This window comes from Micromys minutus, assembly GCF_963924665.1.
Source record: "Micromys minutus genome assembly, chromosome: 30".
NCBI classification, from domain to species: Eukaryota; Metazoa; Chordata; class Mammalia; order Rodentia; family Muridae; genus Micromys; species Micromys minutus.
Genome location: NC_137965.1, coordinates 18,609,413 through 18,635,357, shown reverse-complemented (window position 1 = coordinate 18,635,357; position 25,945 = coordinate 18,609,413). Strand labels below are relative to the sequence as shown.

Genomic DNA, 25,945 nt, shown 5'->3' with positions numbered 1-25,945 from the left:
TATATCTTGAGAAAACTGTTTCAAAGTCTTCAAGTGAGAAAGAGTGGTCAACATACAAACTGAAAGTTCCCCAACTTATTGTTCAACTCAAGAAATAAAAACAACAGCAAGGACCCAGATACTTATCATTGAAACCAGATGGATTTTTGCTGTGCAGCCAAATCCTTGGGAAGGCTGATCTTACAGGCTCTGCGATCCTAGGAAACCAATCTGTCCAACAAGGGAAGATTTCTGGGATCTAACCAGCCTGTTAGGTTCTGGAAGGATCTGTGGAACACTTTTCTGGCTAGCAAATGGGGCACATCAGGCTGAAGCGTTGGGCGTGCCGTTTTTCTACGGGGAAGGAGAAATCTAAAGTCTAATTGAAAAGTTTGTTGGCTTTGGAATGGAAATCTCTGGGTTGTCACCAGAGGGCAGTGTGGGTGCATTTCTGGAGACTCAGGGCAGATGGGTTGGGAGACCATGACTTTTCAGTCAGGGTTGGCCAGTTTGGAAACTGTGTGTGTGCACACGCGTGCATCAGAAGAAAATTAAACCCACACTACCACCACCATGAAAATGAAATCATACTGGTTGAATCAAATGCTCATCACATGACCACCCTGATATCCTCCATCACCTGAATTAGAGTACGCCTAATCGTAAGGATACCCAAGGACTTGCAGAAAATTGAGGAGACAGAACTCCTCCTCCAGGAATGACATCACGTCTCCCCTCCCCCACAGTGGATTCTCATGGCTGTGGAGGTAGGAGGCCCCCCCCCCCCCCCGTTATTAGCTCAGAAGGCCACAGGTGGCAGAACCAGGCAGGCAGACCTAGTGAGGTGCCAGCCCACAGGCCACTCACCGAAGGGAAGGAGAGCTTGTGTGTGATCTCCCGGTAGTCTTCGTTCCTCTCCTTCACCTGAGACTGCCCAGCAGTCAGGTGACTGCAGACGAAGCAAAAGCTAGTGCCGTGGAACTGAAAGCGGATGCCCACGGCGCCCTTATTCCCCGCCTTGCCCCCCATACCAGTCTTCACGGTGTCGATGGCCACGTCCCTGTAACAAAAGAACGTCACAGTCTGTTGGCTGCCCTAGAAGACAGCTCTATTCTGACACACAAAAGTGCCTGCAGCCAAAAGCTTAGAGAACAACATGGCCGGTCAAGTCCACGGTCCTTCTCACTACCAAGAACTGCCTGGATGGGTTGTATCTCAATCAGGTCTGCTTAGAAGGGCCTGGTCCTCCACCAGAACCCTCTCAAGCTGCAGATACATCATTCTTGTGTCTGCCCGGTCCTAGGGCGTGGCCAAGCAGCCCCAGTAACACAATAGCAGGGCGGTGAATGTGTTTTGAAGGTAACAAAAGGCAATGAATGCCCACTGCAGGGCATTCCAGTGGCCCTCTCTATATGGTGGTGCTTGGCCAGGTCGTGGGCCACCTGGTTTAGATGGGAGGTCTGTTCAATAATGTTCACTGTTCTCTCCCTAGCAGAAGCGGTGGCTCTGTCAGCGTTGGGTCTACTGTATCCCTCAGCTCTCGGAAGGAATGTGGCAATCGAAGGAATGTGGCAATCGGCGGGAAATTTTGAGAACGAGGAAACAGGCCTTGAGCTGACCTAGGGAGCTAGTCCCACACTGCCCTTCTTCAAATGCACTGGGGATGTAATGGTACCCTCCTGTGTGTGAGGCCACAGGGTCACAGACTGCTGTCTGGTTAATGTTTCCGTGAGCCCACCACAGCTGGAGACTGCTGCACACCTTTAACTCGGAAGACGAGGGGGCTGGGGATAAGCCAAAGGGTTCAGTTAAACAAGCTTGAGGCCAAAGGGCAGGAAACTGAGGACAAGGACAAGCTCAGGTGGGTTTGGGAAATCTGCCAGTCTTCCGCCTCACCTCCCCCCAGGATTTAGCATTGACCTTTACCCAGACTTCTCTTGACAAATTTAGGACGGCGGTCAAACTGCCCTAGTAACACAATGGCAGGGGCAGGGCCTTCAACGTGTTTTAAAAATAACAAAAGGTAATGAATGCAGAGTCTAAGAGGCACTGCTGGGCATTCCAGTGGCCTTTGCTATGGGGTGGTGCTTGGCCTGGTCTAGGGCGTCTTGGTTAGATGGGAGGTATGTCCAATGCCTTGCATTAGTGATTAGTAATCCTAATGCCACCAGCAAGGCCAGACCACATAGCAACAGGAGGCAACGAGAAGGGCAGAAAACGACAAATTTCCTCTCCTAAAAGACACCTATTCCTTAATATTGACTGCTTCTTACACCCACAAAGTCGCCACCACAGAGAGGTAATAATAACAAGACGAAATGAGCTCTACCCAGAATTCTAGAAAAGGTAAAACAGTCCCTGACTCCTTAGCAGTCACTGGGCGATTGCTCGCAGAGTTCCTATCCAGGAAGCGTGCATGAGACACCCGCTCCCTGCCTGAGCTTGCCCCATATCAGCTCTGACTCCTCCCGGGAGGCCAGTTTCCTGACTTAGGACTTTCCCGTGGTGGCTTTTTAGTTGCCAGACAATATCCAATTCAAGCCCATTTTTCCTCCGGAGTTTTGCTCTGTGCTCAGAGAATAATGGCAGGTCCTGTTTCCTGTTGGAGTTAGGGGGTGGTGTGGGGGATGAGGAGAAAAAAATCACAGAACCAAACACAGACTTATAACCCCCGGTCCCCCTAGATGTGTTATACACTAAGGGTCCTTACCTGATGAATGGGACATGGTACGGACGCACAAAGATATAAAGACAGATGCCCACCAGCTGGGCAGAGGTCAGGAGGATGTAGCGATGGGACCGGGAGATGGCCTTCTGAAGCTGCTCGCCCCACATCTTCCTGTTGGTGGTGCTGAAAGGGCAGGAAGTCAAGCATGTGGCAAGCTGCTAGTAGGAACCACACATTGCCAACCCCACAGCCCTTCATCCCACAGCCCTATCTGTCCTCCGTCTGAGTGCATGCTGTCTACACCCCTAACAGGAGTGCCATCTCTCCTGTGGACTTCTACACATTTTGGATTGGTTTGGGTTGTTTTCAGTTGTTTCTGGAGGGACTGAGGATTGAACCTAGGACATTGTGAGCTCTAGGCAAAGGGTTACCTCTTTTGTATTTTTTGAGACAGTAACTCACACTCACTCAGGCTGGCCTTGAACTTGTAACCCAGGCAGGCCTTGGCCATACAATTCTTCTGCTTCAGCCTCCCTAGTAGCTGGTGTTACGGGTCTGTGACACCAGGTCCAGTTCTGATTATAACATATATATCACAGTAGCTCTCCACCATCCCTGATACCTAAGTACAATATAATAAAACTCCAAAGCCTGTCTTATTTTATTTATCTATTTAAAGGTTCCTTTTAAAAAAAGATTATTTTATGTATGTAAGTACACTGTAGCTGTCCTTAGACACACAGAAGAGGGCATCAGATCCCATTACAGATGGTTGTGAGCCACCGTGTGGTTGCTGGGAATTGAACTCAGGACCTTTGGAAGATCAGTCCGTACTCTTAACCACTGAGCCCTTATTTAAAAGTTCCTTAACAGATGATAAGGTAGCCCTGTAGGTAAAGATACTTGCCACAGAGCCCGACAACCCAAGCTCCAAGATCCACAAGGCAGGAGGAAAGAACTAGTTTTTACAATTTGTCCTCTGACCTCCACACTGTGCTGGTGTGTGTATAGATACACACATAATAAACCCATGTCATTTTTTAAAATTAAAAAGTTCCTTGAACTAAGACTGGGTCACCCATGGGGATAAATGTGAATGTCTAGTTTTCTTTATATCAAGTGTTGATCCAGTGGTTTGGGGTCTCCTGCCTGGTATAAAGAGGAGCACTTCCCAGCATGCATCCCTCCCCCACACCCAGACAACCCTCCCCACACACTTCCTCAACTACAACACAAAGCCCAGGCTAGAGCCTATCACAGTAGCTCCTCTTTGTTTGTTTAATCAGCAGGAAAAGACACACAGAGCTCTCCACCTGCCACAGTGTGCAGGGAATGTAGCCAGGACCCAACCGGCCTGAGCCCCTGAGCCGGGCCAGAGCCACTGGCTGCTGGCCCAGGAACAAGCTAGCTCCAGGAGCGTTTGGAGCCCCAAATCTGGCAAGGCATCTGGTCCAGAGACCCCCTGCTCTCCATGCTTGGCCCCTTACCTGGCATTGACAATATTTCCAGCACTCAGCTCCACCATCTCCTCAAACCCCACGGCAAATATGTCAGCAGGGCTGCCATCATCTAGGCGAGAGATAAGGAAGTCAGAAATTCCAGATCTTGTGCTGCTTGTCCACAGGGTCCTTTCCCCGCCCCCGCCCTGACCACACCTTCTCATTGCTGGAACCCATTCCCCTCATAGAAGCCAAGCCGCTGGAGTCTGCTCGCACCCGCCTGTCCTTACTGTCCACAGCACCTCTGCCCTTCCCCGTGTTCAGCCTGGAGTAGCTTGTGAACTTCCCTGAACTGCCAGTTCTTTCTCTACAAAGAAACAGCAATCTGCCATATCACCAGGTAAGACAGAATTTAAACTGGATCCCCTTATTCTTCCTGGTGACATATCTCTCCAGCCAGATCCTAAGCGACCTGGGAACAACATTATCTCATATTTATGTTGTGGCTCCCAAGTAGTGGTTGCTTACGGTCAAAGGAGACACTGCCTAGAAGCGTCTGATGGGACGCTCTGCAGAGGCCTGGCTATAGAGCCCAGTGATCTGGAGCTGTTGGTCCTTTCTACAAAGGAGGCCAGAGCATCACAGAATCCCTGCAGCTATTTGCTAGACTGGACCTTCCCATCACTTCCTCAGACCTACATCTACCTGAGCCTTCAAGGCTACACAATATTTCAAATGCAAGAAGAGACATGACTCCTGCCCAGGAGGAAGGGGCCTCTGCAGCAAAGGTCCAGCCAACCCTCCATGTCCTTTTCTGCTGGCCAGCACCTGGCACCTCAACTGAATGGGTTGAATGCATAAAGCTGCTTCTGTCTCTTTAAACGGGACAGCGCCTTTCCTGTCTGTGTTAGCTGGAAACTAAGGCCAACGCATCCTTTACCCTGAACCTGGTCGGTTCTGGTGAGCCTACCATCATCTCCCCAGTGACATCCCTGCCCAGCAGTCATCCGTGTGCCTTAACCACTACCCTTGTTGTACAGGCAGAACAGGGCCACCGTGGTATTGGGTGCTCTCCTCAGTGAGGGGTGCTGTATATCTGTGGTAATTTGAATATGTTTGACCAAGAAATAGCACTTTGGGAGGTGTGGCCTTGTTAAGAGTTGGTGTGATCTTGTAGGAGCAAGTGTGTCACTGTAGGGGTGGCTTTGAGACCCTCCTCCTAGATGCCTGGAAGTCAGTCTTCATCTAGCTGCCTTCAGAACCAGATGTAGAACTCTCAGCTCCTTCTCCAGGACCATGCCTGCCTGGATGCTGCCATGCTTCCTGCCATGATGATAATGGACTGAACCTCTGAACCTATAAGCTGCCCCAATTAAATGTTGTCCTTGTAAGAGTTGCTTTGGTCATGGTTTCTGTTCACAGCAGTAAAACCCTAACTAAGACATTATCCTTGGCAGTACAGACAGGGTCTCTGCTGTCACTTAGATACTCTGGATACCTGACCGACACTAACACAAGCCGCCACTGTCGTGAGAATGTCAGTGTTTCCCAGCTGTGGACCCTAATACCTGCCTTTCCTGAGGTGAGGGTCACATGTGTGTGGCAGGAGAGGGTGCCAGTATTAGACCAGTAGTCATTCCTCACCCAGTCATGAACCTGGTTTGTGTTTTGGAATGCAGGAATCTGCTAGGCCTCTGAGGTAACACTGCTACAAGCCAAGTAACCCTTACTAAAGTGCTTGGGACAGCCGAGTCACAGATTTTGAAATTCTTGCATACAAATAAGGATGTCTTAGGGATGATGCCCAATTCTATACATGGAATTCATCTGTGCCACATACACCTTGACTAACACACACACACACACACACACACATGTACACACACACACACACACACACACACATGTACACACACATGCACACACACACACACACACACGTTTTATACATTTTCAGTGCTACTGTGTTTTGACTGTGATCCATTCATCCGGTCAGAGGGGGAGGATTCTCCCGCGTGATGCTGTGCCCCACCACCATCACTTGATATCTCATCGGTACTGAAAAATCTTCAGCTGCTTAGCGTTTAGGATTTCCGAGTTCCACACTGAGATTGTTTATGCTGGAGTAGCGCCTCGGAGAAAGACAGGACTGCAGCGTGCCCAACAACCACGGCAAGCCTTGCTTTGTCAGCCCTTGACAGCAGTGCAGGCTAGAGGCCACATCTCCTATAGGTCGCAACTAGTTCTAGCACTTAACCCTACCCCATCCCCCCAACCCTCCCTTTCCCCCAACCCCACCATACCCCACCCCCACACTACCCACCCCCACCCTGGCATATTTCTGCATATTTAGAGAAAGGTGAACTACACCCTAGAAACTCCTCCAAGTGCTTAGGGAAGGGAAGGAGACTTGTGGTTAACAATAACACTGGGAAGCATCACTCTAGAAGGTGAGTGATTCTATCTTCTAAACCTACTGACAGATGAAAACACAAATGCCAGCATTCAGTCTTATAAGGCAATGCCCACAGAGCCAAGCTGCTAGCACAGGTTGTAGGGAACTGTGTGTGTCCTTTCCCAAGTCACCATTCTTACTTACCCTGAGAGTCCACTGCGCCTGAGAGCTGGGGAGCATCCAGGAGCCAGTCCGTGAGCTCCGCTGTCCCCAGGAGATTGCTACGGAATTGCTTCCCTCCGTTCACGTTCCAGGTCCCCACAGCAATCTGGATCCGCTTGAAATTCGTGAATTCTGACTGGCGCTCTGTCATGGCCTTCAGGATCCTGGGTGTCGCTGTTAGGAAGCAAAACAGACACATGTTTTCTGCAGCCCAGACTGTAGCCCTCCCACGCTGTATGAGACATGGCCTGTCAGAGAATGCCACTCACGAGCTGGGGACAACAGACCTGAACCTGGTCCATACGGGGATGACAGAGGGCTCAGATGCACCCTAACCACTCTGCTTTTCTGTCTGCAACAAAGCATGAAGAGATAGGGCTGGAAATGTGCCTTCCAGCTATAGTTACAGAGGCACATGGCACCTAGTGACAGGGGTCTCCCAGACTCTGGGGGAGAGCCTAGCATTTACTACTCAGCCCATGGTCCTGCAGAACAACACAGGGGAAATGTAAGTGAGCTCGGCTGCAATAAACCACACAACTAATGTGTCACATTTACAAATAATGGTAAACAATATATGTATGGTGTGTGTGTGTGTATGCACCCCAAACCTAAGGCATTAGAAAGAAAACACTATACTCTGTCTTCTTAGAGATATACAACATATCCACAGTTTTCAAAACTAGCAACTTTGGGGCCTGGAGAGATGCTCAGAGATTCAGAATACTTGTTGCTTTCCTAGAGGACCTGGGTTCAATTCCCAGCACCCATATGGTGACAAAAAACCATCATGGCTCCAGTTCCAGGAGATTCAATCTCCCTTTTGGCTCCAAAATCAACAGATATTTACACACTGCAAAACATCCCTATACATAAAACAAAATAAATATATCTAGAGGAAAAAAAAAAAAAAAAAACCCCAGCTAAACCCAGCAACTCACATCTCTTGTTTGCCACTAAGATCACTATGGAATCTGGAGTTGGCTCCAATTTTCCTGAGGTCGAATTTAACCACAAAATAGATATTTAATATCAATCCAGATAGTTAAATGATCCCCAATGATAGAACAATGAGAAGAGAATGTCCTATATAAAATTTTCATATGGGCTCATTTATCTTTCCAAAACACTGAAAGTTTCTAAAGTGTGATCTTTTTTAAACATGTAAACATGCAGGTTCTGCCTCTTCTTTCCCATTAGAACAGTAAAGTTCATAGCCTTTGAAGGATTAAGATGTCATGAAAATTCCCTACAGAAACCAGGACTGATGGCCCAGTTTGTAATCACTGATATTTGGGTGTCTTAGGCAGAAGCATCAAAAGTTCAAGGCCCTCCTTGACTACAGTGAGTTCAAGACCAGTGTGGGCAGCTTGGCGAGAACCTGCCTCAACACAGGAAGTAAAGAAAGCCTGCGGCTGTCCAGTTTTATGGACCAGCACTTGTCAAGCATGTGCCAGACTCTAGGTTTGACCCCAAGCACCAGAAAAACAACATCTCAGGACAAAACCTTTCCCAAGATTCCTGGTAGTCTTGTGAGACTGACACACCTTCAACAATGCTCTTTCTGAGAGGTACCAAGAGACATGGACCACCTGTGAGATTTACCCACAGAACCTAGAACCAGTGCCTTGTGAGCACCGAGGGACAACTGTCCAGAGACATCAGTCTCGACAAACCAGGGCACTATAGATCAGAAGATCTGCCTTAGATCATGTGACTGGGCATGCAGGGGCCACGGTCACCCTTGCCTCCTCATACCCTTGAGTCTATGGACACCCCATTACCCAGAAGGGCGGTGTTGTCCAGCAGCATCCTTCCTTTGTCTGTAGACTCTTCATTGTAGACATCTCCGACTAGCAGTAGCTTGATGGCCTCCTGCTTCACCCCGTCGAAGAAGTTGGACTGGATGGTTCGAGACATGGACCGGGCCCCATCCTTCAGCTTGCCCACCTGCATGAGCCCAAACTCTCGGTGAGAGGGGTCTGAGCAGCTTTCCTTACTGTTCCCACCTCCTTCCCCTTCCTCTGGCCTGGCCCTACCTTGGCCTTTCCTTCCAAGGCCCTGCTCCCTGTGAACACCTTGCTCAGGCCATGCCCATTCAGAGACCACATGGCTTTGAAGGACTCCACAAAGCGGTCAATGATGGGCTTTGAGTTCAGCCCCAGGCTCTCAAGCTGCAGATGAAGGACCTGGGAGAGAAACCCACCACAGTTACTGATAGATGTCTAGAAAACCTCCCGATGCCTCTGAGTGAGCATCTTACTCATCAGACCGTGGATGGACGAGGAACATCAGCTACATAGAAGGGGACTCCCTACCCTGACTCCCCCAGCTTTGCTCAGGCCATCTTCCCTAACCCTTTGGGCTGCCTGATTCCAGCTCATCCAGTGCTACTGTCAGAAGGCAGTAGAGGACAAGAGGTGGTACAGATGGGGCTCTAAGAGGCCAGCCAGGCAGTTAGTACCATAATGGCATTCGGGTACTCCCTCCCCAGGCCTCAGGACCTGTCAATCTCAGCCAGCCTCACTCTACCTCGGCTCTGAGGTATATTCAAGATTATCTCTCTAAGGAATAGCTATTTCTTAAGGGTACCTGGAGCCATTGGGTCATAATGTCTGGGAGACAGATAAGGCGTATGGTGACAAGCAGGAAGTCACCAAGGAAACCACTCTAAATGTTCCCCTGAACATCCCTGTCATCTGACCTATCACTGGAAAGTTAACCCAGGAAAGCCCCTCTTGTTTCACTGATGGCCCAGGAGCTCACCTCAAGAGCAATGAAGCACTGCACAGTGTTGGTCCTATCCAGACAGTCAAGACAGTTCATCCGCAGGGTGCCTTTCTGAAACCTTACAGCCAGGAGACAAAGAGGGAACAGGAGGTGTTCTTGGAAGAGTAGTAACTTCAGCACAGTGACCTAGGTCCGTCCGCTCTAAAAGAACTTATTCCAAAAGAGGACCCCTTGCTTCCTCCCTAGTAGCTCATCAGAAGCCCCTGTACACATCCTGAGAGACCCTGTACTGCAGAAAGGACAGGCAGGCCGGAGAACACGCCCTCAGGGGCCCAAACCCCAGGTCACTGTAAACACAGCTGGTCATCTACAACGATACAATGTTATTCTGCAGCATTTTAGAGATACTCTGTAACCCACTACAGAAGTCTCACTCCTAGGGAATGAAGCCCGAGTCTCTGACACTGCATCAGCTGGTCAATAATGACCTGGCTTTGCAGGTTTTTGTTTAAAGACACACTGGCAAACATACAGAGGCAGGCACGTTTTGGATGGAGCATCAACCTTTTGCTTTTTAATTTTATGGAGGTTTGATATCAAATGGTTTTATCCGGTAGTAAAACCATCGTAAGTCCAATGGCTCCCACCTACTGCTGTTTCATAACACGGACCCTCTGCCATCTGCAATGCAACTCCTGCCCAAAGGAAGGTATCTAGTGTGTTTCCTCTGTAGGGGACATCCCTGCTGTCTTGTGTTTAAAGAGCCAGGCGGCACCTTGGCAGTGAGGTTAAACAAAGACATCACCCAAGAGAAATGCAAAGTGTGGAAATGACAGCAATAAATTGTGAGAAGATACTTTTTACAGTAAGAGTGGAGACAAGAAGGCACAGCATGGCCTTGCTCGGTTTCCTGGGCAACCATGTTTCCGCTGCTCTGCATAAGTATCTGTGACCGCAATGACCACGGATGCGGTGAGGACACTTTTGGACACTTTCGGGGAGTTTTAGTGAGGAAGCCATCGCATACACTTCAGATCCCCTTCCAACGACAGGCTGTGGTTTGGAGGAAGCTGGACCTCCTGTACCAGCTCACCTTACAGGTCCTGTCCCAGTGTGGCTAAGTCATGTCACCTGAACTCAGAGGGTTAGTTTGTTGGTTTGGTTGTTTAGTTGGTTGGGTTTGTGGTTGTTCTGTCTTGTTTCTGAGACAGTCTTGGGTAGCCAAGGATAGCCTAGAACTTACAATCCATGACCTTAAACTTCGAACCCTTCTACCTGTGCTTCTCCAGCACTGGGTCACAGCTGTGCACCACCAGACTTGGCTGTGCTTGGTGCGAGGGCTGAACCAGCGTGCTGGGCAGGCATCTGCCTACTGAGCTACACTGCCAGCTTTGAGCTCAGTGCTGTATTGTAAAACAATCCTTTATGTTCGGACTTCCTGCCCTTTTCCAGACATCTCCTCACTAAATTCGAAAGCAAATGTCCCTGACCGCAGAAGAGGGAGGGGAGAGGAGGATCCGGATCCCAGATCACTAACATCACAGAGCTTATGGTTCAGGAAACCACAAGTGTAGCCAGGCAGCCAGGGAGGGAAATGAGTCCTGTTGAGGTGCATAACCTAAGGGGCCCACTGCCTCCAACGCCTCTCGACTCCTCCCCCCGGCAGGAGTCTATAAAGTTCCACCAAGACTCACCGTGGACTTACATTCTCGCCCTTCGCAAACACGCCAAAGTCATCCCAGTGTAGTTTTAACTGAGGTCTCAACAGGTTCTCCAATTTCTCTAGCTTCCTACCTTTGGCAAACTGATGGAAGTCAAAATTTATCATGGGCGTGTCGCCCGCGTGGCAGGAAGCCCAGAGCAACTTCTGAAAAGGGAAAGGGGAGGGTGTGAGCATTCAGACAGAAAGGAGCTGGAAGCAAGGCAGGTGCTCTTCCTCCAGTAGCTTGAGTGCTCTGGCCACCAGTGTCACCCACTGGAGTGCATACATTAGCCTGGCCCTGACCTCCAAAGGACCACACAAGACAAAAGCCCAGGCAGAGCCGGGGCAGAAGATACAAAGAACATCTTGCCTGCATAAGGGCAGGAGGTCCCCTTTGGGCCAAAGAGCCCACAGCAGGGGTGTCTCTCTGGGGGACATCCCACTCTTGTGGAACTCAGAGGTCACAGGTGAGGGAAGGTTAGATCTGTTCTGCAGCTGGTTCAAGTGCCCAGCCCTCAGGAACAGCGACATGTGGCAGGCTGCGCAGCTCATAATCTACTTCCTGTTACCCCGGTAACCAGCTACATCCAGACAGGCACCAGCCCTGGGAGGATGGGCTCAGTAATAGTTGATGTTCCAGAGATAGCCAACAGGATATGTACAGTAGTGAAACCCAAGATGGAGGAGCTATTGCCCCATGTGACAGAGGCCCAGCCCAGGAGTCAAAGTAAAGGTGGGAGGACCCAGAGAGAAATACAGAACAGCAGAACAGCTCTGTGGATGGGTCAGGATCCATCTCACCGAAGTGAGAGCTCCTTTCTCCTTCCCTAGTCTGGCAAACTTCCTCAGCCTGCTCACCAAAGATTAGGAGACAGACTGTCTGCCTTCCTCTGCCACGTGTCTTGGACCTTACTTTATTATCCAGCATCTGTGCAGCCAGAGGCTCTGAGAACTGAAAAGAACTGGGAGGGCCCTGGATCACTCCCCCAGCCTCTCAGAATGTAAATCCACACATTCTGCCTCCTTCAGGAAAGTCTCTAGGGAAAAAGGAAGCCTAGGTAACAACAATAACAACAACAACAACAACAACAAAAAGAACTTAAAGTGGTACCCGCTGGAGCCAGCATTTGCGGGGTAACTTCTGGTGCCGAGGTTGGCTGCTAGGCACTGGCCTCTGACAGGTAAGGGATTCTCGGGAATTAAAGCCATGGCTGAGTCTCCAAGTGTAGTGTGAGTTCTACCTGCTCAGGACCCATCCTTAACTCCTGGGAGGTCTCTATTCTCTGGGTATAAAGAACTTCATTTCAGTGCTGGGCATTGCCACCAAGGGGGAGGACTGAGCACGTCCTTTCTATAGTTCAAGCATGAGAGATTTGGGGGGGTTTGTTGGAAAGAGAGGTTGAGATTGGTTTTTTTGATTGTCCCCCCTTTCTCCCCGCCTTCCTTAAAATAAGTAGTCAGCACTGCTGCCAAGCGAAGTGGGAGGAGATATTTCTTGAGCTTGTTGCTCATAGCAACAAACTAAACAGGAAAAGCAAGTCTGGCCAAAGAAAGCTGGCAACCAGGGAGCTCCTGATCCACACATTGAGCTGTTTTCTATGTGAGGAGAAATGGGCACTTCAGTTGGATTTTGGCTTCCTCCAGCCAGGGGTTAGGGGTCAGAGGTCAGGGGTCACACCCCTACCAAGGGAACCTCAAGGTGTGTCCGTCAGAGACTTCTTTGAACTTCAACCAACCAGAGTAGAGAGCCCTAGCCCAGTAAGCAGAGGCCAAAGAGCCTGAGCAGACTGGATGGTGGCCGGTTCAGTTCACCCAACCTTCTACAAAAGGTGTCAGCTCAAGGGTTCTGTGGCCAGAAGAACAAAGTGAAGTCACCAGCTCCACCTGCTGCTTCCTCGCCCCTTTGAGAAGCAATCTGCTCAGCACTGGGCACCCAGGAATCAAAAGAAGCCTGCCAGGAGCTGGAACGTGGCCACCCCGACAGCCCCAACATGACCATGAGACTTGAAGGCAATCCAGCCAGAAGGAAGCCATATGGGTCTGCTTTGAACCAAGAAGCTCAGAACAGCAACTCTGCACAAAGGCTGTGGGTGCTGGCTGCTGGGGGCTCCTAGGTGTCAGAACAAGCTAGACTTTCCCTTCTCTTGTTCTGGCCTGAAGAGCAGCTCCTAAGGGGAGCACGGGGAGGCCACTCTGCCCGCGTGGAACTCAGTGGAGCAGTTCTGTGTAGAGATTGAACAAATTCTCCCATACCCCAGCTCACAGAAAGAAAAAAAAAGTAGAAGTATTAAGAGCTCAAGGGACCGAGTGCTGCTGCTGAACACCCACACGGGACACTTGCTGTCCCCAGGGCTCACATGAGCAGGGCTGCCACAGTCTCAAGGCCCCGCCTCTGCCCCTCCCCAGCCACCCCCAGCTGTGGAGCCGCTTTACCTTGAAGGCTCTGTTGAGCACCTCCTCACCGCCTCTACTTCCCAACAGGTTCACCACGACCTGCTTCCCGTATTGCTCCTTCAGAAGCACCATGTGCCTGCAACGGTATTGGGGTGGCGGTGACTCCACGGCGCCCGGGCCAGGCAGCCTGTACCTCTGTCTTAGCACTGGTCTAGGACCAGCCGAGTCTCTAATTTCAAGCGTGGAAGGAGGAAAACCCCATTCTCTTGGCTACGTCTCTGCTCATCTAAAACCCACAGGGTGTAAGTCAATCTAGGATGTATGAACAGGAGGCTTTGGGCAGGGACAATGTCTAGCATGGGCTACTTTTAGATGAGGCTATTCTGGTTCCTTTTACAAAGTACCACCGAGAATGCCCCATCTTTTGTGAGCAGCCACATGAGTTCAACACATTCATCTCCAAAGTTAACCCGGAGCCTCTTCTTTGGTGTCTCCCTTTTCTCAACTAAAAACACTTATCCTGGGGAGGGGGTCCCCAGGATAATTAACTACCTCTAGCTCAGAGGCTAACTGCTTCCCAGGTGCTGCGTTTCAAACCCAAATTAATATCATAAAACGTTCAGGACACATTTCACCTCCGAATATTACAGAGTATTACCAGTACTGAATCTTTTTAACAAATTGCCAAAAAAATTTTCCTTGGGTCTCATATAGCCCAGGCTGGTCTCAGATTAACGATGTTGCCCAGGATGGCCTTGAACATCTGATTTCCCAGCTTCTACTTCACAAATGCTGGGATCACAGGCATCAACCACCTTGCCCGGTAAAAGTACTGTAGCAATTTTATGTTTAGAAACGTTTCAATGTAGTGATTTTAAAAATAGAAAACATGCAATGTAAAAATTTGACATGCAAATGAAACTTAACAGCGTATGTTTTCTATGTAAGTTTTAAAAATGTACATATAGAAAAATTTTACATGTAAATATAGAAAAAAAAGGGAAAGATATTCACTGTGATATTAAAAGTGGGTGGAATGTTAAATTTGTCCTTTCTTCTTTCAACATTTTTGTCTTTTCCAAGTTTTATTTATTTTCAATACGATTTATTTTCTGACATTTATTTTATAAATATAATTATTCTTTAAGCTCATAAAGAACTATTTTTGCCTGGTGAGGGGAAAATGTTCTCCCCTTTCCGTTGAGGGATAACACGCAGAATAGATTTTGAAGTGAGAATTTTATCTGAGCTTGTCAGCTGACAAGTTGACCTAAGTCTGCTGGTTCCATTTCGGTGAGGGTCTTGGCAGCCCAAGGATGGGAAAATAAGAGGAAGACATGCAGGTCTACTCGGGATTTCCTGGAGAAGGTGTGTCCCTGCCTGAGGTCAAGCACATAGTCCTGTCTCCACTGAGGAAGGATGGTTGCTGCTTGGGCCTGTCATTGAATGACCCGAGTCTCATGCAAGCCACATCCTCTCATGCAGCTTTGCAGAAATAAGGCCCACATGGCCTAGTCTCCCTGTCTGATCCCTGACCGTTTTCTCAATAGGTCCTGAATCCCAAGGGTAGATGGGAGAATCTATCAGGGTTGCTGTCCTTTCCTGCCACTAAAGCTGACTCCACAGAGCAGATCCTAAGCTCTCTCATCTTGCAGAATCCAGCTCATCCCCCCTTGAGCAGAGACACTGTGAGGACTAAAGATTAGCAAAAGTGGGAGACCAGGGCTCAGTCCCTGGGGGTGGCTCTTCTGTCCTTCCTTTTTGTTGTGTAAAAGTAAAACAAGATTTTTCATGTCTGTGATGACATTGATGATAACATTGATGAAACAGGGTCTGCTGGAAACAAATCCAGCAGAACACTGCCCCCTTGTTCAGGACCAGCTCCTGGTTTAGTCTGTTCTTACTGTGTCCTGGGAACATTTGAGTTGGTGGTATGGACCAATGAAAGTCACTGACTGTGCGTATCACCTGAGCATGTTCTGGAAATTACACAAAAGGCCCACCCTTTATAGCAAATGACAAGGGAGACACAGGTGGGCCATGTTATGTGAGCAGCGTTTGTAGGTTTCAAAAAGCACAAAAACAGATGTAAAACCCAATGAAGCTTCAGGTGAACTATATCAAATATTTGAAAGTCACCTTTTGAGAATTTTTGTTAAATTTAAGATTTTAAAAATTAGTACTCCGATTAAAAACAAAATGTTTTAAAAGAAGTTATTGGCTACTTTAAGTGCAGATTATCAAACAGCTCAGCCTAACAATGGCTTTCCAAAAGCAGGAACCAATTGCCTTTTCTTCTTTTAAGATAAAATGTATGTGCCAAAGCTCTTATCTAGGATACATAAGCAATGTATCCTAATAGTTAATGATGGGTAAAATCTTAGAGGGACTTGAGCGTTTGCATATTCTTTTACCTCACAGTGCTCTATATTTTAATAAACTTAATATGTTGCTGTAGTGGTTTGACTAAAACTACCCCCCCATAGGTCCATAGGGAGTGACACTATTGGGAGGTGTGTCACTGGAGGTGTAGATGCTCAAGCCAGGCTAATGGTTCACTGTCTCTCCTGCTGCCCAAGGATCTAGATGTAAAACTCTCAACTCCGCTAGAACCACTGTGCTTCCTTCCATGATGATAATGGACTGAACCTCTAAACTGTAAGCCAGCCCCAATTAAATGTTGTTCTTTATAAGAGTTGTTGTGGCCATGGTGTCTTTTCACAGCAATAGAACACTGAAAAAGACAGTTACTTTTAACCAGAAACGGTGCTGATACCCTGTAATCCAAACTATCCCTTAGCAATCAGAAACACATGGTGAATCTTCACTGATAAAGAAACTGATAAAAAATAATTACAGAGTGTCACCTATACACTGGTGAATTAATTTTTGGGGAGACTGAGAAAGATCAAAAATAACATTTTATGAACTCCTTTCTTTGGATAAAGGACCAAAATAAGAGGCAGGTTTGATTCTGGATTGGGGTACCCCTTTCCACTGCCCTTGCCTTGCCATCTGGATGGAAGGAGGGAATGTCTAGGATGCTACCTAATGGTCCTTACCTTTCAAAAGCAGGAGCATTGGCCTCCAGGCCTCTGTTCAGTCTCAGATGATGGGAGCCAACCTACAGAAAGATAGAACAAGAAGACGCAGATCACGTTCACTGAGGTAAATGAGGACTTTCTAACTGCATGTGGCACAATCAGCCATCTCTGGGGCCCATTCCCGGTAAGGCTGGTACCCTTGACTCTGCTACCAATGCTCCCATCCTTCCCAGGACTGGTGTCCCCAAGTCTGGCTCTGCAGGGGTCCCTAACTGCAGCATGGTCCATGGCAGCAAAATAATTCCACCTCTATTCTTCCTAACGAACAAGTCTGCCTGCCTCCCTGAGCCCCAGCACAAAGGATCTTCTGTTAAACATGTGGCTCCCAGGGACACAGCGGACTGCCTCACAGTGCCCAGAGCTCTCTGCTATAAACAACACCTGGGTCATCCTTTGCTGAGGCAACGTGCCACTGGATATCCAGTCAGGAACAAAGTGAGGAAACCAAGTCCCTGACCTAGCTGATCCTTGGTCACCTCAGAAAGACTCACAAACAGTGACAAGCTCCCAGCAAGTCTGCATAACTTGGATTAACACAGTGGAGACTTGGCTGGGACCAGCCGCTCTACAATTTGCATGAGGATCTTCTCTATGTGTGCTCCCTCTACCTTTTCTGGGGATGATGGTGGAAAGCCAGGACAATGGCAACAACCAGCAAGAAAAGCTGCAGTCCAGCCCACAGAGTGGAAGAGATCAGGCAAACTGTCACGGTCTTATCACCATGGCTAATCTAGTATCAGTGGGACAATGAACCCACTCTTGGGAACACAACAAAATCAAGGACACCACCCCCACAGGGAGATGAGCCGAGGAAATGGGTAGAAAAGATCAGAGTCTAGGCCGGGATGTTTCAAAGTGTGGTCCCTGCATCTCCTGGAGACAAGTTAGAAACACCAAGTTTCGGGCGCAGCTCAGATCTGCTGAGCCGTCTTTCTAAGGGCCAGTCGGGAAGGTGTGTCTCACAAGCCTCCAGCTGATTCCTACAAGCATACCCATTGTGGTTTGGCAGCGTGGGTTTTGACTCATTTCCTGTCCCTTGCTAACCCCCTTTGCTCTGGCTGCAAAAGTATGTTGAGGGCATATCAGGCAAAGAACAGCTTGAGCTACACCCACAATGCAACGCTGCACAGGACTCTGGGGCTTCTGGGCCTCATGGCTTCAGGTCAAAGCCCTCCACTTTTTTTTATTTATTTATTTATTTATTTATTTATCTATTTTTTAACATGAACAAGAGCTCTGGGTGGGAACAGAAGAGAATGAGAGCCATTAGTCCGGATTTCTCAAACCCCCGTGCCCTGTCTCTGTCATCTCTGATTCCGCTACTTTTTCCTTCACCTCTGGTCACTCTGACTGACATCATGTACTCCCGACATAGGTGTGTTGGCGGGCTTGGGAAAGAGTGAAATCCCCACTGGCTCCCTGTTGCTTAGTTCTCCTCCACCTCAGCTTCCCCTTCCGGCTAAAGGACGCTCCTCACCCGAGCCCTAAAGGCATCAGTTAAATCCCGCAGCACACACAACTGCAGCTAAGAATCCAAGTTCTACGGACACCTCCTGGGGTCACAGCACAGGCTCAGCTTGCTCCCAAGAGCCCTGCTAACCGTGAGCAACATCTCCAGGCTCTGTAGCATCCACCCCTTTCTCTCAGAGGCTGGCCGCGTGCTCACTTCAGCAACTCCCACTAGGGTTTCCTTAGGAACACTTCTGGGCTTTCTGTCTAGCCAGGCATCACTGTGAAAGCTCACCAAGACCACACCCTAGCACGTGGCCACAGCTCTACGAGTTCGCCGGCTGACCACGGTGCGCGGTGCAGCTCCTCCCAGCAAGGCGTGCTGAGCCAGGGCTGGCAGAACCAGACAAATGGCAGAAATCTGCTCCCTTCCCCATCACACCTCAGAAACCATGCGGACCTGGGATCCCAAATACTCAGCTAGTGCCACTGCCTAGAGATGAACCTTGGGGACTACAACCATGCACTTCCTGTTTGTTCCCCTGCCAGGGTTGCCTTGCTGGCCCGAATGGTTCTAATCCCCAAGTCTGTCCAGACAAAACAAACGTGCTAAAGGACCCCTCACTCCCACCCACCCTGGGCCACCCCCTGCCTCTCCTGCTGCTCAGATCTAGCCTTCTGCTGCCACTGCTCCAATCATGTAACACTGCCCTGTGCCTGTCCCTTGCTCCTTGAAGGCAAGGGCTACATTTATCTCAGATGCCCAATGTATGGAGAAAACGCTCCATCATTGTGCCTAGGACTTCTGACTCCTTATTAAGTGTGAGGCAAAGAAGAGAGACGGCCAAAGACACTGCCCTTGTGTTACTTGGCTACATCTGAGTTCTTGAAGGTGAGAGAACTCTTACTGGCTTAAGTACACAGAGTCACGCATCTCCCAACATGGCTTGGATTGGTCTCCACTTGTTTCTGTTATCAGTAACAGTGCTGTGGGGTCTACACACGATTGTAAATTCTAGTATGTATTGTAATTTTAGATCCTACTAACCCCACAAGGCAGGTATTATCAACCGCTCATTATAGAACTCTAAACGGAGGCTTGGCAAAGATAAAATTCTCTTTAAAGCGTATGATTGTTACTAAGTGGAATGCCCAGGTCTTCCTAGCTTCAAAGTTTACACTGAACATCAAACAGACAAGCCTTGCAACCTTGGTTACTCCAGAGATTGGGTCAAACATGAAGTTGTTCTCTGTTGGGCTCACCAGCCCCACGGCACCCATTACACAGTCTAATTTGCCCCTTGGCTTTTGTTCATGTCAACATGGAGGAGTTTTCCTTCTTCCATTCACCTGAGGAACTCCTGTGCCACAAGCCACCTCGTTTCCCTACAGCGGAACAGAACAAGCGCACAGGGGCTCCAGTTCCACCTGTTCCCAGGAGCATGTGTTTGAGAGAAGAGACGGATACAGACCAGAAGCTCTAATCTACCCTACATCTCTCCTCCACTCGGTTCCATCACCTGATCTTCAGAGTGAAGGCCAGACTCACGTGTGGCAGACATGTGTCTGTGCCAGTTACAGAGTCGAAGATGCTGAGGCTGCAGGAGGACTCTCTCCCAGACAGATGAAATAATAAATTCACCCCATCTTAGGCTCTTCCAGAAGCACCTTGAGTTTTAAGGGTCAAATCCTTACTGAGGTTATTAGAAGCTGCACAGCTATTTGTATGGGTTAGACAAAATGATTAAATGTAGCTGGATGCTGGGCAGACTAGAGATCTAAGAGTTTGTACTGAGGGCATCATGCCCATGCCTCCCTATAGACAAAGCATCATTCCGGCCTTCTTTGTTTTTCCTGGATCCTCTCCCTGTCCCTTACAGAGCTTGCCTTCCCTAGGGAAATGAGAAAAGACAAGGGGAACGTGTAATCAGGATATATTGTATGAAGACAGACTATCTGTCATTAAAAGGGACACAGACAACCAGAAGTAATTCTTGATAGTTGCTACTGGATGCAGACAGCCGTGTAGTGCTGCCCTATCTCTCTGAAGGTGACACAATCTCTCTTTGATGATGTACGGCATTTAGAGTTTAAATACAGGAATTAAGTTCAAGAGCCAGCAAATCCCAGAGAAGACTTAGGAATGCCAGCCAGCCTTTTAAACCTGCGTTTGAACACAACACTGAGGCTTTGCCAAAGGATGAGGGTTAGGAATCTAAGAGGGTCAAGTAGCTGTTTGGATGCTGCTCCGTCATCTGAGGCACAGCTATACCGTGGCAGTGTCAGAGCAGTGGGAGAATGAGCAGCAAGCTGGGCCGTGTGTTTTAGATGAAGGAAACCAGAACACTGACTCCGAGCCATCATACAGAGATCTTCAAAAGAACAGGAAGACACTGGAAGGGATGGAACCTCGGCGAAGCTTCCCCGCCCCCACCCAAAAGATCCTCAGAAAAAAAGTGAGACTTGCTCTTCAGCATCCCTGAACACCCTGGAGAGACCAGCAGGCAGATGGTGGTCTGGGAGGACCTGGAGCTCGGCCTCTCTCTCAGAGGTCCAGGGAAAGGGGGTCTCACAGAACTGAGAGGGTGAGACAAATTTCAGATACCTTTCGGTGTTCTAAGGCTGCCACGACCGATTTGGGGGTTTCTGATAAGTTCTGCATAAAATATAACATGCCTCCCGGGTTCCCTTGTGTTCAGTTGACCTGTGAGTCTCGTCACATACAGCTCAAGATGTTTCTAAAGGAAAGCGTAAATCTAGAAGAAAACAAGTTGGAAGCACCTTCCTCAAACAGCCATTAAATGAGCAGTTTCAGGGAATACAAGCTCAGCAAGACATGGACGGGGTTCTGGCTGCAGCCAGTCAGGAGCACGATACTTCAGTACCAACTCCTAGGTGTGAGTCTACAGAGACGGATAGGCTGAGAGCTTCTGTGGCTGAGCTGGAGCTGGGTGGAGGGTGACTGCCATCGGCACTGGCGGGTGTCCCAGCAGTGGTAAGAAGCTCCCAAGTTCAAGGTGTGTGTGGGGGGGCTCAATGGTAGAGCTCCTGCCCAGCCGGTCAGAGGCCCTGGCCTTGACTACCACTAGAGGCAAAAAGAAAAAAGAGAAAGAAAAGAAAGAGAGAAAAGCCTATTCTAAACTTAGATTACAGGGCTTGTTTTGTATGCTTTAAATGCAACAAGTTAATGGTAGAACGGTTACATCTCAATAGAACTGTTTAAAACACAAAGCAACAATAACCAAGTGTTCAGGAGCTGGGTTTAGTGGTAAAGTCTGTATTCCTAGTATTTGTTATTAAGGCAGAAAGATTAGCACAAGTTCAAGGCTAGCTTAGGCGCCAAGGTGAGACAAAAATAGCCCTAACAGTAACAAAAGACCTTTGGAAAGCCTCCAGGGGGAATTTCTCACTGTTACAAGCAAATTTAAACTTAAGCCTTCTACCTCTCAGAGTCAGTGGGCATCTTCACATACCTGAATGTCAACAAAACCTGACTCCAACCCCAGAACTTGGGACCAGAATGAACCGCTCCACCTATCTATCTTTCTCTAAGAGCTGACAGAGATATGGCCAGTGCTGTCAGCACAGCATGACAGGCTGGCAGTCCCAGGGACAAGCCCAGGCTGTGCTAAGAAGGTGAGCCAAAGACCGGGCAGTGTGGGCCTTGCTGTGCCAACCATTCCTAAGAATCTGCCACATGCTACTCTTGCCTCTTGGGCTGCTGCTGGCTGACCACTAAACCCTCATCCCATAAGAGCCCAGGGCAGGAGAAGTCATAGACTGAAGACCCGGGGAGAAACTTTTTTGGGTACTTTGGTCGCTTTGAGACAGAATTGTTCAGAGCAAGGAGGAATCTCCAGCTACTCTCCCCAAATGCACCTTGCCAGAACCGAGTTGAGGGAGCAGCATGCCTTTCAGTGGGGACAGCTGTGTCCTTGGACCATGTCCCTGGTCCCTGAACTCCTCTCAGGACGCATAAGCTGAATCTCTCTGGCACTGCTCAAAGCTGTACTTTGGATGGCAGAAGGTATTTTTAGAAATCACGGGAAAGCTCAGAAATCCTCACGTGGCTCCATACAAGCACCACAGCATGCCAGACCCATGATGCAGCCTCCAAGGGCCCAGCAGACCCTCCTGAACCTTCCAGGGGGTTTCCAGCTGCTAAATATGTTATCAATAGGCTCAGTGTAGGATCCCACTGAAGCCAACCCTCCCACTCAAGCATTCTCTAGTTCATTTCTTCAATACATTTTTCACTGCACAAGGTCAACAGCTAATCTATGCATGGTCTTCAGGAACAAACTACACCCAGTGTGCCTGTTAAACTCTCTGCATATGTCTTTGTCTCTGTCTCTCTGTCTCTGTCTCTCTGTCTTTGTCTGTCTCTCTCTGTTTCCCCCTCTCGTTCTCTCTCTCTCTCTTTCTCTCTCTCTCTCTTTCTCTCTCTCTCTCTCTCTCTCTCTGTCTCTCTCAGTCTCTCTCTGGTTTCCCTCTCTTCTCTCTCTCTCTCTCTCTCTCTCTCTCTCTCTCTCTCTCTCTGTCTCTCTCAGTCTCTCTCTGGTTTCCCTCTCTTCTCTCTCTCTCTCTCTCTCTCTCTCTCTGTCTCTCTCTCCCCCCCCCTCTCTCTTTCTCTCTCGTTCTCTCTCTCTTTCTATGTATGTCTAGCTTGACTCAGCACAATTGGGCAGAGGAACAAGACCATAAACAATACCATGTAAGAAACATGTTTAAAAAAAGAAACTCTAGCTACAGAAAGAGACCCGAGGTACACCGACCCAGTGGAAAGCCTTCTGTGTAAATTACCTACCTGAAGCCCTGGCTGTTCCCAGAACAGCGGAACGGAGCCTCGGATCTGGACAAAGGACGATACCCCATCATCCATGTAAATCGTCTGCAGCACAGGGAACAGAAAGAGAAACGGACTCGTCAATGAAACTGAATGTCCTGGGCTGTAACGGGATCCGGTGCCTGTGACCCGACACCAGCCTGGAGGGTAGCCGGTGGACTTCGGTGCCCTCTGCTCTCTCACCTATCCAGGCTGGTACTGCTCCCTCATTGTTGGCTAGACAGCTGGGCGTGCTGGCTCTTGCCTGCATTTCCGAGGAGGGGTCTACACACAGGCGGTATGTGTAGGAATTCTCACTCCTACAGCATAACGTTATCTACTTCCCTGAAAAGCTTGGTACCCATATTCCACTTCAAAGCCAGAAGGAAATGTGGCGGTGGTTTAGCTTAGACCTTTGCAGAGGGCTCTACTTTTTCCTGCTCAATAACTAAAAAGCTTTTGGTAAAGGACTGAACCAAGTTAATAAGCTCTCCTGGAAGTCCCAACTGCACCTGCCACTGTTGAGTGACAGCTCAAGTCAAGGCTAGACTTAAACTTGTCTGTAGTTGTGGGCCTGTGACACTGTGTTATCAAGCACGCCACCAGCTAATATAGACACAGTAGATTTTACAATGTATAAGCCCCTTGTAAAACTACATGACGCCTAAGTTAAAATAGTAATAACAGCCCCTGCTGATCAGTTTTGTAGTGGCCTACCTGCCTTCAGTGATAGAGAAGCACAAAAATATCATCCTGAGCAGGCACATGGATGGCTGCAGTGGTTATCAGATGGTGGCCTTTATCTGTGCAACCCTACCCTGGCCTGGCAGGGCCACCACAGGCGCCGCTGAGAGTCCTTTCCATTGCTCACCGGTCTGCTCTCTTACAGGGTGGTTTTCCACATGGGCTAGATCATGCTCAGATCACGCATGCATTAGTAATTCTCCAGGGGGAGGGGGCTGGACAATAAGACCCGAGGTTCTGGACCATAGGAATGTCATGAGCCTGGTATCTGTGCTGTAAGTGTAATCCTAGCTTTTGTCCCCAGAGGAAAACACACTAGGGCAGGAACATGCCGTCTGTCTCCAGGTACTGGCTACCAGCAAATGTGCTCTCTCCAGTATTCTATTTGCTCCGCTGTAGGAAGGCCTGCCCTCCTGAGATCAAAGATGAAAGAGGGACAGTGTCCCCGAAAAACATGCTAACATAAAGGCAACCATGTGCAACGCCAGAGTCTGACCTAAGCTAAGGACTCTCCTGTTTTACTCTGAAGACCTCGGGTTCCAAATACTACTTTCAGCCTCAGCCTGGATCCTTCTGAGCTCAGTGCAGGAGGCTGTGCCTAGGACCCCTTCTCCATGGGCAAGAGTCCTTTCTTTCTCCCCAGAAAAAACATTTATGAGTCTCCAACCTCATCGCCCAGGGTGTAACCCAGCAACCAGCACGGTGGAGTTCCACTGCACCTCTATGCTGGATGAATGAATGGCCTGAACACTTGTGGGGCTGTTTCTTTCTTAGGTGCCATTGTCACAATGCCCCTGGAGAGGAAGGAGAAAGCTGCTGGAGAGAATAGGGCCCTGGGAAAGGTTTATGAGCCTGGCAATGTGGCCTGGGGACTTAACTTCCCAAGGGTTTTAAAGGTTACCTTCTACCCAGAGAGTGATGTTAGTTAAGTACATCCCTGCCTGGAGTGGTCACTTGGAAAACATCACTCAGGAAGGCTGGGCAGGGATGGACATTGGGGCAGGTAGGGATAGCTGCAGGAACTGGGGTTGGGGAAAGGCAAGACCAGACAAGATAAGGAAAGACACTAGGAAGAACTAGAGCCCTGGAAAGCAATCAGGAATCCCAGTGCTGACGCCACAGTGGGCCTGGCACTGTGCAGCCCGGAGCACCATGCCAAGCAGCTTCTTTCATGGAGGATTAAGAATGGAACAGGACTAGAGAAAGGAAGAGACGCCACAGGAAAGGCTCCTCCTTCTGCTTCCAAACACAGTGTTTCTAAACACTGGTACCCTTAGGAGGACCCACAGAATCAATCTAACCTCTCATGTTTAGGTCGTGGGCTAATTGTCAGGAGCCAAATATTTATCACGCACCCTTTCGCTGACAAGCTGAGGAGCCGTGAGGTTTATTTTTCTGCAGAGTTGAGTCATGGCAGCAGACAGAGCCCACTGTGTATGACTCACAGCTGAAAAAGGATTCCAGGCATCCCTCCTCAGAAGCTCAAGAGGCACCTACCACACAGACACACAGTGTACATGCACCTACACGTGAGCACACACCACATAAGTGTAAATATATATTCAAGAGCACAACACACATAACAAATACACGATACACAAATGCACAAACATCAGACAGGTGCATGTTGTATGGACTTAAACATACTATATATAACATAACATGCTATACAGATGCATGAACACAAAAAGTATGCATATGTGTACACACACATAGAAACACACACAGAGAGACAGACAGACAGACAGACACAGTATAATAACTGCATGCCAGAGGCAGAAAGTATTCTATGATACTTCAGGCTAGAACCCCCACCTGGGCATAGCAAAACTATGGTCTTGAAAATTAGAGGCATAGCATAGGCACTCATGGACTAATAGGCCCAGAAGCCCAATAGCTTGCTTCTCAGTTGCCATTGAGCCCACCCTGCTCTGGGGAGTGATGGGAATCCCAAATGTCATCTCCCAGCTTCCTGTGATCAGACTGCCCTGGAGCTCTGGCAGCCTGAGCCAGCCTGAGCCAGCCTGAGCCAGCCTGGGTTCCTACTTCTCATAGGGCCCATTAGTAGCACCTTCAACTATATGTGTTCAACAAAGAACTGCTCTGGGTTTCTATAGCCCTCATGCCCAAGTATGTGTGTGTTGAAAACAGTCCTGTGGGGCTGTTACACCCTCTCGGATACCTGTTATTCTGGTGGACTGCAGACAGGAGTGTCTGCCTGTTAACAGCCGTTGCTTCTGGGCACAAGGTCAGTGACAAGTTTATAGAAACACCCATATGGCCCAGAGGAAGAA

General features: G+C 48.8%; 1 protein-coding gene across 3 annotated transcripts in view; it reads right to left on the bottom strand.

Annotated features, from left to right (window-relative positions):
- Nucleotides 1-25,945, bottom strand: part of SYNJ2 (synaptojanin 2) — a gene marked incomplete at both ends in the record, with an annotated part of 95,795 nt that overhangs the window by 24,248 nt on the left and 45,602 nt on the right. For 2 of the 3 annotated variants that reach the window (XM_080941533.1, XM_080941534.1), the window contains 11 exons: nt 847-1,039; nt 2,690-2,830; nt 4,135-4,216; nt 6,686-6,877; nt 8,488-8,653; nt 8,743-8,892; nt 9,470-9,551; nt 11,128-11,300; nt 13,569-13,665; nt 16,592-16,653; nt 22,890-22,973. In XM_080941533.1, the coding sequence (XP_080797659.1) occupies nt 847-1,039; nt 2,690-2,830; nt 4,135-4,216; nt 6,686-6,877; nt 8,488-8,653; nt 8,743-8,892; nt 9,470-9,551; nt 11,128-11,300; nt 13,569-13,665; nt 16,592-16,653; nt 22,890-22,973 (1,422 nt within the window). Of the gene's footprint in view, nt 1-846; nt 1,040-2,689; nt 2,831-4,134; nt 4,217-6,685; nt 6,878-8,487; nt 8,654-8,742; nt 8,893-9,469; nt 9,552-11,127; nt 11,301-13,568; nt 13,666-16,591; nt 16,654-22,889; nt 22,974-25,945 lie in introns of those variants that run through there. The other variant, XM_080941532.1, reaches the window with a different exon arrangement.